Consider the following 15796-nt stretch of genomic DNA (forward strand, 5'->3'; position numbering starts at 1 on the left):
ATAGAATTATTATGAATCAAAGCTTTCTCCTCGATATCACTTAACACTGTTTCAACATCTACACCTTCCTCTGCCAGTTTTTCTCTTACATATGAAATCACTGACTGAGCTGATTGAAAGTTTTGTAAATTAATGTCAGCCGATACACTGCAATCTTTTTCGAAACGTCTTTTCACTAAACTATTTTTAATGCATTTAGAGTAGTCTACAGCATTTGCATTGAAAGGGCACAAGCCACATTTTCTGAAACCTTATCTAATTGAATCAGAGAGAAAAGAACGGTAGTAATACCGTTGACAAGAGTGAAGAGAAGTGAGATTTTGTTACACACTTATGTTTTTGGGTTGGCTTTGCCAGTCATGAACTGTCTTCTTCCATTCTATCTTGAGGGATTTGAAGACACTAACATCTGCTGGCTGAAGAATGTGTATTGTATTAGGTGGTAAGGCATATAGAATTATTCAGTTTTCGATGCAAAACACATTAAGTTCCATAGTTGGATGTTTGCGATGCCCTTCAGCAAATAAAATTATTGGTCTTTTAACGATATTTCTTCCAGCCATTTGTTTATACCATTTACAATATACTCATAAAAAGTATCAACCTTCATCCAGGCCTGTTTCTGATCTTCCCCAAAACCAGACCTTCGGCATACTTTCTCTGATGTCACGCGGTGGTCTAACATACGAGAAAATAACCATTGGAAATACAGTTTCGCCGTTTGCAGAGAAAACTAGAAGAATGGTGATTGTTTCTTTGTCAATTGCAAGTTGGACTTCATAAACATTTTTCAAACCTTTCGATGCGATAACTTTACCAGTTTCGAGGCAAAGGCTAAAACTAGCTTCATCACGATTAAAGATTCGGGTGGGATCTTGAAGAATATCGGATGTGTTAATGCGTTGGAGATACTCCTCGAGTTCTTTCAACCACATTCGAATAAATTCTTCGATGACTGTTGCTCTTGCCTTCGGGAACTCTGCAAACTAATTCTGGATTTCCTCGTGAGAACAATTTATACCATTTCTCTCCTAGATAGCTCTCTTTGAAAGGTTTATTTCTATTGTCACTTTTTACAATATTGTATAATGTTCAGTTCAATATATCCATTTTATTTTGCCCAAATCCAACTTTGGCTATTTCAGTAATTCACTGAACTAGCTTATTTTCTTCTGGTGGTGTCCCATTTTCCTTTTCTTTTCATGTACTCGACCATGAATCCTATCTTGCACTGTGTTGCGAGAAACATTGAATGTTCTGCTAGCTTCACGTATAATCATTCCATTTTCTACAGCTCTCAGTGCATTGTAGAGAGACTCTTCTAAGTACTGGTGAATTGACCACCGTTTTCATTTCTGAACTTCCATTTTTCTTCCTTTGTCATTCATTTATATTTACTTACATGAAATGAGTAAGTGGGAACCTGGTTTTAGCAAATTTGGATGTTGATATTTAAAATTGCAGTAAAATTACCAACAGGGCTGACTTTTGGCTTTCGAGGCACCAGTACTCGGCCTTTGCATTTCTACCGGGGCTGACTACTGGAAAAATAAAGATTTGTGAGTCATGCTGTATATTATTAACAGAAGGGAAGTGAATACTTGGTCTGGGCATGTGATGGACGAAATTGCACACACATGCGATAATTCCAGTACTCAGCCCCGGGGACTGACCTTTAGAAAATCACTCATTTTTCAATTCCAGTACTCGGCCCCCCCTATACAAACGAAATGCTCAAAATCTACAAAAATATTTTTTTCTGTTTTCATTTCCTTAATATATACGAATTAAAAAATAAAAAGAATATTTATTATTTTTACATTAGATAACAAATACACACTTGTAACAAAAAGTCTCATCTGTTATTTTTTACGTAGCAAATTCACGCATTACAACATAGCGTCTTCTTTGTCCACCTATTGCTGCGGCACTAGGTGATATTTCGGTGTGACATGTGATCGGCTGTGTAGAGGATGAATGTCTAAAAGCTAAGCTTCATATTGATAAGGGTCAAAACTTAATGTTTTCTTATTTTTGTTTCGAAAATGCGTAAGTGGCTGACTACCGGTGAGGGGCTGACTAGTGGCACATTCACCCTGTATGAAGATAGGTTATTATTCTTCAAGAAAATCGTACGTACGGTCAGGTATGCACTTCTGAGAACGTGTGTAGAGTTCTCGCGTGTATTGGGAGAAAATAACCTTGGGATGAGAATCAGTTCAACGTTTACATCTCGGCAAAGTCCCCGAAAAATACTTTTTATTGTTCTATCAAGCGCCACTAATAGCACCTATCGCGCATCAATAATTCTTTGACCGTATTTATTGATCATAGTATGTAATACTTATAGCTATATACAAATATTTTAATTGGCAATGTCGAGCAATAACAGTTTGACTGGTGATGTTGGTAGTTGTAAAGCAAGGTTTAAAATTTGTCACTTCAGCACATTTAAATAAAAAGAAATTGTGTATTTTTTAAAATAAAATTAGTGTTTTCTACTTGTCCATTTGATTCAAACTTCACAATCATTATTTAAACAGATCAACCTACTTGACACTCTATTGAATGTACACACGTGATCTCCAAAAATAATATGTAAAAGGTAGTAGTGGTTGCCACATGCCAATAATGAAAGTCACCAGAAGGTCATGATAAATCTTATTATCCCTTCTACATGAAATAATTCTCTGGTTTTCATAACAGTGTTAAAATAATATGAGAAAACTCTGCATAATGATCACTAATGAATCAAATTTTACCAATTCTCTTATTATCATTGATTTTCTATTTACATTAAACGCTAAGAATACATTTTTCATCACCTCAAACACAAATCTATTCATAAAAAAAGAGAAATATTAAAAACTACCATGAAGTTGATTATTTAAACCTCTGCCAAATTCGATTAATTCTTTCAAACCTTGTTTCCTTTAAATAGTTAACAACAAATATTTCTGTTTTCAGAGAAATGAAAAGGAAATCATGAGATAGAAGGTTATTTTATTAATAATAGAATCTGATATCTATGTAAGGTACCAAATGTTTTCAACTATAGCATCACGATAAACTATATATTCATTGGAATGGATATAAAGACCGAAAAGGCAAGATTAAAATTTGGTTAAGATTCAAGGTTAAGTCAAATAATATCCCAAATTATCGTCCAAACAGAAAGCTTCAAGCCCACTAGGCAACAAAAGAAAAAAAATAACAAAATTCAATCACCAAAGGAACTTTAACTAATTTTTAGGTTAAAGCTTTCTCCATTTCGACCATTTAGCGTTTCGGTAATTGATATTGTCTTTACGTGACCTATTAATTTCAGTTGGAATCACACGATAAAATCTAAATTTTGGTAAAAGTCAATTTCTGAAACCTGGGATAAATTATTTTTTCTGTTCATTTGTGCCAAATTGACACGAAACTCTTTGTGACATATTATGTTACTTGTCAAGTTTCTCCAAGAATGGTCAAGCATAGAGCAATATTTTTTCATTACTGAAAGCAGGCGTTTCTGAACCTATTTAAAATGATGTCAAGTACATAAAGAGACATACCTTAACACTTTCAAATATTCTAGAATAATTCGCGATTTGGTAACCTATTGTAATTGATTGGTATTCATTGATGTCAATAGCAAAATTTCCTTTTATATTAAACAACTACACATAATTAATAAAATAAGTTGAGAGTCAATGTTTAAGGAAAGGTGGGGTGAGAAAGGAACGTCTGAAGGAGTCCGCTAGTTACTGCTTAAAAGTTGTCTATCAAATAACTACTTTCAAAACTAATTATTATTTTATGTCCCATTGGCTGTGAGCTCCAAGTGAATATAGTTAAAATTTAATTCAAAACTATTTTCAGAACCACGATTCTTTCTACAACGCTCTTATTTCTTTTACTGTATAAGGTATGTACTTGTTCGAGTTCGTAATTTAAACCTTTTGTAGTTCACATTGTTTGGTATTCATCTTTCTTTCTTAACTTGAATATTTTCAGTTGTTTTCATTTTGATTGTTTTAACGTTCATTTCTTTGGTTGTCCTTTTGCTGAAGATAGATAATACTGATAGTAGTGAAATTTGCAGATTCATATTTGCTATAGCCGTTGTCAAAATATACAGTTTCTGATTATAGGCATAGAGTTATCATACGTCACGATTTCTCCTCTCATATCCACATTTTGTGAGTTATAAATTCTTCCATATTTAATTTTCCCCCGCAATACATTTGCCCTTCACATTCCACGTTCAAGTGAACCAACCACAATGCAAATGTTGAATGATCTTTTTCTCTCATGTCAACATCGAAGCAAACAACGATACAGACTTAATAAAGAACTTGTGAAAAGACTTGCTCTAGTGAAATACAATTTCAGATGTTTGGCTATTTGCATGCAAAGAACAAATTCTTTAAATAGTTCAAATTTATTGAGAACTATGAAAGAGTAAAGTCAATATGACACAATTTGAGTACCCTTGGTTAATCATTCTTCATACATTTCAATATACTTTTCATAATGTTGAAAGTGATTTGAAAGTAAAATATAAAACTAGCTTTTTGTGTCAAAAGTTAATATTTATATAATGTGTGAGCTAAATGGAAATATGTCTGCGTCTTGCCATTTTAGAATATAATAATAATAACAACAACAAATAAGCATTTGTGGCAGACATTCTAAAGTACCAAAGTTGCCATAAAAATATCCAAATAATGTAAAACAAGGTATTTTATATCAATTTCTCTTCAAATAATTTGTTTTGATTTATGACTCCTACCTTGCTTGCAGATTTACATTGCTAAGTCTGTACTTCTAAGTAACACACACACACACACACACACATGTATATATATATATATATAGTTAAACTTTTATAAAACAACAACAAGTAAAGTAGACTCTCTTATTATTCAATTTCAAAATAATACTAGTAATATATATTTAAACCTGAAAGATAGCAGCACCTTGTTGATCGGCGGAACAACCTTATCCACTTTCCTATTTAGTTTCATTTGGTTCTGACTGGACTTCGATTCCACCGTTGCAATTCGTCCGAAAATTTTCTTCAAAGCCTCATTCTTGTTTTCATCTACATATTAAGAAATAAAAAAGTGAATGCAGAAATGAAAACATTTTAAAATATTAAAATAAAAAAGTGGAAAATAAAAAAAATAATTAAGATAGGTTTGTAAGGGGAGAGTAATTGGCTTTAATGGAAATACGTTTTTCAGGGAAATATTTTACAGTCCAGTAGGTTCTTACATTGAAATACATATAATCAAAGCTGCGTTAAACGGAAATAAAACGGATATCAATGTAAGAACCGGATGTGTGTGTATCGCTGTCATTGAAAACCATATTTAGTCTCATTTGCTGTAATTTGTTTGTAGACGCAATCTTCATATTTCTGAATGCTATCTGTAGTTTTGTTGAAATAATTACATTTATTTTCAAGTAAAATGTGTATTGAAAATTGAGTTCTTTTTCTTTTCGGACTGTTTGTTGGAAACAAACCACGCGAAATAGGTGTACAAGAAGGAGAATGTTATCGTAATCGATTAAACTAGGATTGTATTTAAAATTTAGCCAGGTTGCAGTTGTGAGAAAGAACAATAACAGTATCAGAACACAATATCCCACTTGTAATGGGTGTTGTTAATCCATAATGATAGAGAGAAAAAACGTGATATATTCATGAAAAGAAAGTTTTTAGCAACCGGATCTCTAGACACATTTAATATTACTCCCCAATTGGCTACTACTTATTAAGTGTAGACATAATGGATGATGTATGAGTAGGCGAATAATTAAACGAGGCTTGACGCTATGTTGTCATATGGTAAATGAATATAGTTAAGCAGATACACTACAACGGAAGCAGCTGGCCATACACTGATGTGAATGTGCATAAAGGTGTGTCAACACTGTAGACCTCTTATTTGTTAACAATGTTTAAAGGGAGCTTAGAGTGCTGCCGTAAACGTTGTCTCACAGTATAGAAGACGTATGAGTTGTAGATTACTGTCAAATCAAGTCGTTATCGTTTACAACGAACAAAACAACCTATTTATTTCTTTTGAATGCTTTAATTTCTATACTATATTTATTTTATTCAATTTTCCGTTAATCATCAGACAATATTAACAATCAACTTCTCAGGCAAACAAGCATGCATTTATAATTCTAATCTCAAGACTTTGTATCAGGAAATTGATATATAAGCGGCTCGGGAAGATAATGTAATGGTAAGGCCACTTGCTGCAAGATAGTTGTATTAGGTGGAATAGGTTGAGATTAGAATACAGAAAATAATGTAATAGTTTAAGTTCGGAAAAATACATGCAGCTGGTAGGAGAACCTTGATATATATATATATATATATATATATATATATATATATATATATATATATATATATATATATATATATATATATATATATATATATATATATATATATATATATATTCAGATCAAAGTATATGTAATTTGCAGTGTGTGCGGTATAAAGCGTAACACTAAATACTTCCTGAAGGTGGCAGTGTTTGTCTACCCCGAACCTTGTTACCACAAAGTGGAACAAATTTTTGGGTTGCTAAAATCGTGCCAGCGTATCTATATACAATGAAAAGCGTTTATTCCGATATTGCTCACGTTAAAAAGTGATAAAGATATTGTAAAACTAAATGATAATACATTAATAATCAATGTGCATTTGAATAAACTATTCTTAAAAGAAACTGAATCATAATAACAATAATACTAATAATAATACAATTATCTCTGTGAGAAATATGAAAAGAGTAAATAGAGCTTTTATCGAAGACTAACTGTTACGTGCTAGTATATAAGTACTATAATAATAGGGAAGGTTTTAATAAATTGGACGGTAAATGATTAAAAAAAATTAGAATGTTAATAATTATCATGCTTAATAATAATACAATTAATAATGTTTGTGAAATTAATACCCAGGTAGCTAATGTCAAGAGACTCCACTGTCATTCCCAATCTTGATATCACGTTTAGTGTTGTGAAGGGTCGAAAAAAACGAAAAGTTAATGTTTTCCCCGTTTTATTTACGAGAGCTAGAAAAAAACTGAAATTTTGGGGGAAAGGAATAATTAGATTTAGATATTCATTTGACGGGGGTTTAATGTGCTTATCACCAGTGAGACTATATAAAACGTGGAGTTACAGCTTAATATATGTTCCGAACCACATAAGCTCCCGACGGGAATCGAACCCATGTCCTCTACGCCAAGGGCATATTTATTTTTAATCTTTCTGGTAGTTCTTTGTTACACAATCATTACAAAACAAAATTTTATTACAAATTTTTTACATTATCCTCTTCCTGCCAGATGCGGAACTCATTCTTAGTTACCATCCTCTTTCAAACAATCACACAAGCAAACACACTCAAACAAAAGAAGAATTTGTTCTTGGAAATAAAGATATAGCACACGTCATGAACCGATATCGTAATTATTTGAGGTTGTCTTTATCACGTGAAAAATCATAAGCTAGTATAATTTAAGTTTATTGCTAAAGCACTAATAGATGAAAAAAATGAAAGTTTTATGTCCTACGGTTATGCCAGAAATGAATGAAATGGTGCAATGAGGAAGGTGGGAGGAAACGGACGAATCCCAAGGAAACCCACGCACATAGTGTTTCTCCACCACAAAGCTGACTTGGAAAGAGCTGGGATCGAACCAAGGACCTCATGCACCAGAGGTGAATGCTCTGCCACTGACCCACCGCGGCTCCCACAATTAGATGGAGTATATCTACAATTTAGAATACTTTAGAAGAATTGAATGATTTTTAATTACCTTGTGTATGGATGCATGGTCTATAATACGGTATATTCGAATATCATATAACTTCCTTACACATTCATCAGATAGCAAAATGTTCCTAACAACACTACTAGCCCTATATTTAGTGTTAGACACACTGAAACTTCTTAACTTTAAAAGTACAGTCTTCTTTAAAAAATACTAGCCATGCACCCTATCTATTACTTTGAAACTTTGTATTCTTATATTTCATTTAAATAAACATGATATAATAACACTTCACATTGCTTCGAGAAAACAACTTTTTATAGATAAGTGTATGGCGAGTTTGAAGAAGATCGCATATAATATTCTTTGCTTTTATCCGAAAAACAAGCAAATTCACAATATTATTCTTCTACTTGGTGGAGCTAGGTGCCAACCTACTTCTTTGTTTTCATTTGGTACGTTTCTGGTTGTACTAAAACTAATGATTTAAGTTTGTATTTAACATCTTTTAAGTATACAAAATAACTTATTTGACAAGGTTTCAACGTGGATCAATAACATTAAAATTGATTATTTTCTGAGTCAATGACGCATATGTCAAATCATATATGAAACTCTCTAGCTGCAAGTTAAACATAGTTTATTTCGTATCGCTATGCTTTCAGCAAGTACGTGATCTAACCAAAGCTTGTGCGTACTACACAGGTTGTTTATTTTAGCCTTGCGTTTGTTATTGTTATATCAATAAACTGTAATAATGGCTTTTTCGACTTCCATCAATTTTCCCGATAGTAACCCATTACTACATTTTAGTCAACATTTAACAGGTTTGTTAAATTAGTTTTCGCTCAAACTGGTTCTCAATTGCACGGAGCACGGTGGTTTAGTGGTAGATAACTTACCTCTGGTGTGTGAGGTCCCTGGTTCAATACCCGGCCACATAAGTTTATGATGGACAACATTGTGTCCGTGAGTTTTCTCGGGATACTCCCATTTCCTTCCACATTCTCATTCCGCCAATTCCTCATCGTCATTCACTTGGGTTAATTATTCGTCTCCTGTAATCAAAAGGGTATAATCCTGGGGCGTTAAACCAAAAGATTTCATTTCATTTCTCAATTGAAATTATTATTATTATTATTATTATTATTATTATTATTATTATTATTATTATTATTATTATTATTATTATATTTTTTTTGCGAAAGTATGACTAAGTTCAAAGTTCAAATTTGATGACAAATATCTTGGAAACCAAAGGCTTACATAGAAAAAATATTTCACCTGGTTACTAAGTCAGTTAAGGTTCTGTAAGTTGATAGATCCTGTAAGATATAAACTGTCGTTGACACTGATGTATTAAAAGATAAACGAAATAAAGGATTAAAATATTAATTCAGAAAGCTTCTAATATTTGTCATATTGAGTGTGCTAAATGCCGAAAATAGTTTGATTTAGGATGTAAAACCTAATATGCTCCATACCGATCAACACACCTAGTGCAAATTATAAAATATCTAGCAGAATACTTGTTTTTTGTTCTTATAAACTATAATTAATAAACTTTATAAGAAATATTTAAAAAATGTATAGAACTACCTTTTGTAGTTTTAATAGAAATTGTTGATGCATGTTCGATTTTTCAGAAGTTATTAAAACACTCATCCAATTTTCCTTATCCTTAGGGGTTACTTTTGATAAAAATCCGTCTTTTCGTCAGTATAGGATACATGGGGACTATTTATATAAAACTTCTAAGTTTTACACCTTATATTTGTTCGACCAGTGGGGGCACTCGGTCGAAAAATGTAAAACGTTTTTTCAGTCCAGCCACCCTGAATGAGATTTTCCTGAGTTTTCCTCATTCACACCAGGCAAATGCCGGGGTGGTAGCTAACTTAAAGGTCCCAGGCCGCTTCCTTCCTTCCCTTTTCCCGGATTGTGTGCTCGCCGAGGGACGTCATCCCTCAAGGGCTAAATGGCCTTAGATGCCGAAAACTCAGAAATCTATATCCTACATCCTAAATCCTACACCTTATAGTTACTGAAATCTGAAAAATAGCAAAATAACGTTCAAGACGTTAGGGTCGTCTAGGAGTCGAATCTCGCAAACTCACGTCTTACCTGCAACTTTTGATAGAAAGGATATTATTTTAACATAACTTCAGAGTTCTACTTACACTAGTTTCGGTTATCTAAAGAACACCAAAGAAACCATTAAGATCACTTTTTCCTGCTTTAGGAAACGAATTTCACAATCTACAATCTAGAGTACAAGGAGGCTATTTCCGCTAAATTTCAAAGATTTGCTCCTAACAGCTTCGGGCATCTAGTAATGAGTGAGTGAGTAGATTTACTCTGACAGGTCTACAGTTAAATCAAGGTCTTTCTTTCTTCATTCAATTCCATTATTATTAACTGGAGCATTGCATCCATTACAATTGTTGTGCTTGAAGCAGAGGGTGTTAAATTTTAAGAGTTTTCTGGTGTGATATAACATTTCCGTAAATTTTAACACTAGTGACGTTTGATCTCACAAGTAAACGTCACGTTTGGGTGAATCGAGTTGTTGCCTGAGACATATGTGATAGAGTAGTACGAAGTGTGTTCAATATTTCAGGGAAGTTTTAGGTGCAAAGCTCAAAGAGTTTAGGAAATACAGCCACTAGAACACCACGTAAGAGATAAGTCTAAAACATAGGAGATAAGTCTTATATCTATTATTTTCTATAAACTAAATTATGTTCCTGTTTCCAGCATATTTAAGTGATGAAACACAAGAGAAAGTTGAAACATTTGTCGTTCACAATCCCGTCAAAGCAGTAATCGTAAGGAACGACCAAACTTTAAGGGTCCTCGTTCAAGTATCCAGCCTTATGGAAAGCGAATCGAATCATATTGCGGAAACGAGGAGCAGTGAACTGGTAAATTGTAAACGACTGAAGTTGTATGAACCTGTCACGACGTCAAATATTCACTTTGCTTCCTATTATTGTGGTACCAGTGATAAAACGAATATAGCCTTTGTATGGATGGAAGAATTGAACATCCAGTGGCTGAATTATGCTCCTTCCCTTTCCTTCAATGATTACACTCACCAAGTATCAGCCGTTTGATTAATGGAAAACCTTCTGGAACATACTGTGGTGGAAGACTGTCGCCTTTGTTTGCAGACCATGAATCAAGTAACAGGAGGACTTTTTTCCTATCAATTGGAGTGGTTTCCCACATGATGTCCGAATAGAAAATCATAAGATCATGCTTGTTTATATTCAATGTTTTACCACAAATGAGATTAAGATTGTATTAACCTGAGCAGCTATATTTACTGCAGGAAACATACAGTTTGATTCAACCACCAGAACATATATGAGACGCAGGCATTCACCTTCCATGGACACAACAGGCATTATCATGTAGGAATGAGATGTTGCACTCACATATCCCACTGTTGTTCTCATCTACACTGATTATTTCTCCCTCAACGTCCGGTACGAATGCAATTCCTTCTCGAAGCGACTTTAATCCACATTGAACACATTGGCAGTTGGAATGTCGTCAGTGATCATAAGATCACCTGCTGAGATAGACTACAACATCTACCTTCTAGTGTCTGTATCTTGTAAACCCTTTGAGCTTTCCACCTAAAACTTCCATGACATATTGAGCACACTTAGTACTACTTTATCACATATGTCTCGGGCAGCAACTCCCAACGTGACTTTTACTTATCAGAGAAGCGACTTCCTTGTATAGTTTGAAAAGTACGCAGCAATAACATTAAATGCCATTCAGAACCAAGAAACGGAGATCATATCAAGGACCAGCTAGTTGTGTTGTATTTAGGAACAGTTCATATGGGCCAACACGGAGAAACGAACTTGTAATTCAGAAGGTTGGCACTTTTGACATTTGTTTTGAATAAGTTTCGAAGAAATGTGCCAACATATGCTACACACTGGTCACCTATAAAATTTGTAATAAAGGTGGCAAATAGAGTTTTCGTTTAAAGTTCCGAGTGAGACTTTAAAAAACATATATACAAAATAAGTTTAAGGAAGGTGAGAAAACGTAAGGTACTAAAATTTATATGAAATATTCTGATCTGTGCTTCCTTTACCTAAGGGGTATTCTGTTTGAAACCAAATGTGTAACTTATAGAATGTTACATATCCATTATTACAAGAACTACTGAATTTACTTGATTCGTTCATTGGGAAGGTTTCGAAAATGGATTTTCTCTAATTTCTTAATTTCATAATTAGTTTCTCTCTTTAATATTTCCTGTCAAGGTAATTCTTCTTCTTTCGTTCTGCTTATACAACCTAACTTACTGTTTATGATATTCCTACGAGACATTTTCTTTAATAACATTAAATAGGGTGTCTTCCTCTTTCTAACTTGCTCCTGTATTATTATTTTTTCCCGAGACTAACACCTAATAGTTTTCTTCTAATCCAACTGTTTAATTTTGTCTACGTTATGAAATAATTTTTGACATTTTTCTTTCTCTTATAACTTCAATGTTTCTGATCTTACAGTAAACTTCCCCATAAATAGACTTTCTTGAATTTATCTATGTATTTTTAATATACTATGTCCATGTTCTTCGTAAAGACTTATTTTTGTAACTTCTATCAGTACTTTGTGTTTGGTCTTTTGCATTACTAAAATCTAAGTACATAAAAGAAGGGCTACTATACTGTTATCTGTCGAAAATTGTAGTTGGAAAATTTATTAACAATCAAGTAATAATTTTCATTATATTTTCATCTCATATCCTTTATAGTATCCAATAATTTACAATGCATAATAAAACAACCAAGCAACAACTTACCTATATGTTCAGGCATACTCTTCAGACGTTCTGCTGCAATTTTAGGTCTCAAACTGGAGATTTTCATTTTATTTTCAATTTGTATATAAATTGTCATATTCCCCGATGTTCGGACCATGGTCTTCACACGGTAAAATAATTCATAACAATTTAACACATTGATCTAAATAAAACAACAATATAAAATAACTTTTACAGCATGAGTACAGCAGAAAGCATCTTTTAGAGAATTACTTTCTAATATTGTAAGTGTATTTGCTGAGGTGACATTGAATGTCGACAATCCAAAAACTTAAAGAATTTTTCGTACAAAGTATTAACTATATAAAGAGTCATTGAAATCTTGTAGTAAAGCAGAAAAATAGTAAATTGAAAGAAAGATTTGTTTTATTAAAGCTTTAATAGAATGTTCACTGAATGCTTCCTGGACCGTGTACCCGTATCTTAAGGTAATGAAAGGAGCTCCCTCGTGGCTAAGCGGATAGTGCACGCGCTTCTGGCGTGGGAGACCCGAGTTCGATTCCCTGCGGGAGCTCATGTGGTTCTGATCCACGTTAATCAGTAGTTCCACGTCTCATATAGCCTTGCTGCCGAAAGGAACACTAAACTAAAATCAACTCAACTAATGATAATGAAAGTACATTTTGTTGCGACTCTGAATTGTTTGCAGATTTGTGGTGGACAAACACCGCGTGCGTGGGTTTTCTAGAGGTTATTCCTTTTCTCCCACTTTCTTCATTACACCATTTTATTAATGTTTCATCATCACCGTCTCCTCTAGCCTAGCTGGCATAATCGTGGGAAATAAAACTTAAAGATGATTTCTGAATTGTTTTCGGAAAACCGTTTGTCGCTATGTAATGTCGATTTTGTTCTATGACCGTTAACTTTGAAAGCGGAAGGGTCTAATTTGAATTATTTCCAGTTTGCGTACACGGTTAGTAATGAGGAAAGAACCTATTCTTCGGACAATGACATAATTACAGAAAAGCGCATCACGATATATTTTTCTGATACCGTCGGCAGACGGATGGACAGACGAAACCGTTCTATTTGAAAGTCTAATTATTGTAACAAATAGCAATAAAATGTTATAGATACGATCCAGCGTTCGGAAACAGATTCTATCTATCATATTATCCCTCAATTGCAAACAATCAGAAGTCTGATACTTCCGATTTCGTTATTGAAATGAAAAAGAAATGAAATCTTTAAATTTTACGTCCCACAGTTATGCGGGTTAGGCTAAAGGAGGCGGTGATGATGAGAGATGGATGAAATGGTGAAATGAAGAAAGAGGGAGTATACAGGGGAAGCAAGAGAAAACCTACGAGCACGGTGTTTGTCCACCATAAAGCGCACAAGGCGGAGCTGGGATCGAACCAGGGACCCAAGCACCGGAGGTGAATGCTCTACCACTGAGCCACCACGCCTCCAAGGTTCAGGTATTGAATTCACAAGGATTGGAATTCCATCATATTGACACAATAAGAAACAAAACTCACTATAAATAAAGAATTTCGAAAAATAATCAACATTCTCTAATGTGATTGAAGGCTATTACAAGTAAACACTGAAAAATAAATTCAATTCTTAATTGAAAGTCTGAAAAAATTTTGATTAGCATTATAAAGTATTAGAGGTAGTCTTGTCGAATAATAAAAGAAAAAAGAAAAATAGAAAGAGAAAGAAAGGAATAAAGAGGCGAAGATGAAGTTTGGATTACTAACTTAAGACTTTGTGTTATATATCTTTCTTTTTTGTGTGAAGAGTTTGTCTCCAAAATACGTAGAATATCTTCAGAAAAAGAAATGTATTGTAGATCAAAGTACAAGTAACTAAAATTTTTCAAAATGAAATATAATACGGTTGGATCAGGCCCCTCCTAACTTCTACTGACCCTCCCCCTGTAATGTACCATTACAGTCCATGTAATGAGATTGTTTGTTTGGAGGGGTCCAATATTTTTTTGAACGTACTGTACTATACGATTTTTTCAAAACATATTTTCGGTCTATGTAGTAAATTCATTAGTTCTTTATTTAAGTCAAAATTAACGTAGAAGCTTTAAATAACCTAGTAGGAATTATATTTCGGGGAATACTATCTTTATTTATACGTTATTTTAATGTCTATTCTATATATGGGCATTTCAAGTGAACGAGTATTGAAATTATACACGTTAATACTAAAGTTTAAAGTCTTATCATTATATATATATATAATGATAAAGTCTTATAATGATAAAGTGCATTAATTATCACGTTAGAAATCTATGAGGGTAGTGTGATAAATAAAAATGATGGATGGTATTTTCACATAGTGGCTCAACATTCCATAGTAAATATACCAGTTAATTGATCAACCGGCCTGACAATACAAACAATAGCCATATAGCAAATGATCCCGGATATTTCGAAGTTAATCACGTAACAGAATAGCTGTTTGCAGAATTGATAGAGTTTAAATATATGCGTTTGGCTTGCATCTATGACAATACTCTGCAAAGGATCTAATAACCTATTAAATCTATTACAGTAGAATCTCGCAATACCGTACCAGACCATCCAGAATCTCCAATATCCATGAATTTTCATTTCTTCTACTATTGGTAGATATAGTGTTTTGAAATTAGTTGACGCCTCAAGATGTAGCGGATCTTGCGAACTGGGAGCGACGAGTAAGGATTTGGAAGACAACTTACTAGTGCAAAATGTATTTTATTTAAAGTTTCTTTTAAATCTTGAAAATCCCTGATAGGATTTCTACTGTCTTATCGACTTTAGTCTAGTTTTCCATACTTTCTTCGATACTCTTCTCAGCTTCAGAGGGGTAGGATATTTTTTTTACTGTTTAGAAATTCCAAATTAGAGACTAGACTGACACTTCCGGCTGGACCGGCAGTAATCTGAGTGAATTGGTACCGGAAACAGTTAATAGTCAATCATTCCTCAGGGCTTATTTCTTGTGAGGTGGTTGCCTAGAAGGCACGGACTCGTACTTAGGCACTCAGAGACCTTTTGGGCACGCATTTTAGTAGGCCACCTATCTCGGCATATGAAAGTATATTTGGCTGTGGATCGTTGTATGTTGAAATTCGACCACTTATCTTTGTAGTTTTAGTGTCCTTGGTTATTTCTTTGGCACCGCTTTTGCTTTTCTT

At 33.6% G+C, this 15796-nt stretch overlaps 1 protein-coding gene across 1 annotated transcript in view; it reads right to left on the reverse strand.

The window, feature by feature from the left end:
* Window positions 1–15796, reverse strand: part of LOC145683957 (uncharacterized) — a 263383-nt gene that overhangs the window by 120161 nt on the left and 127426 nt on the right. Inside the window, exon 9 of the mRNA XM_081755673.1 lies at window positions 4968–5092. Coding sequence (XP_081611799.1) covers window positions 4968–5092 — 125 coding nt within the window. The remainder of the gene's footprint in view (window positions 1–4967; window positions 5093–15796) is intronic.

Source organism: Thermobia domestica, chromosome 4, assembly GCF_964235325.1.
Source record: "Thermobia domestica chromosome 4, izTheDome1.hap1.1, whole genome shotgun sequence".
NCBI lineage: Eukaryota > Metazoa > Arthropoda > Insecta > Zygentoma > Lepismatidae > Thermobia > Thermobia domestica.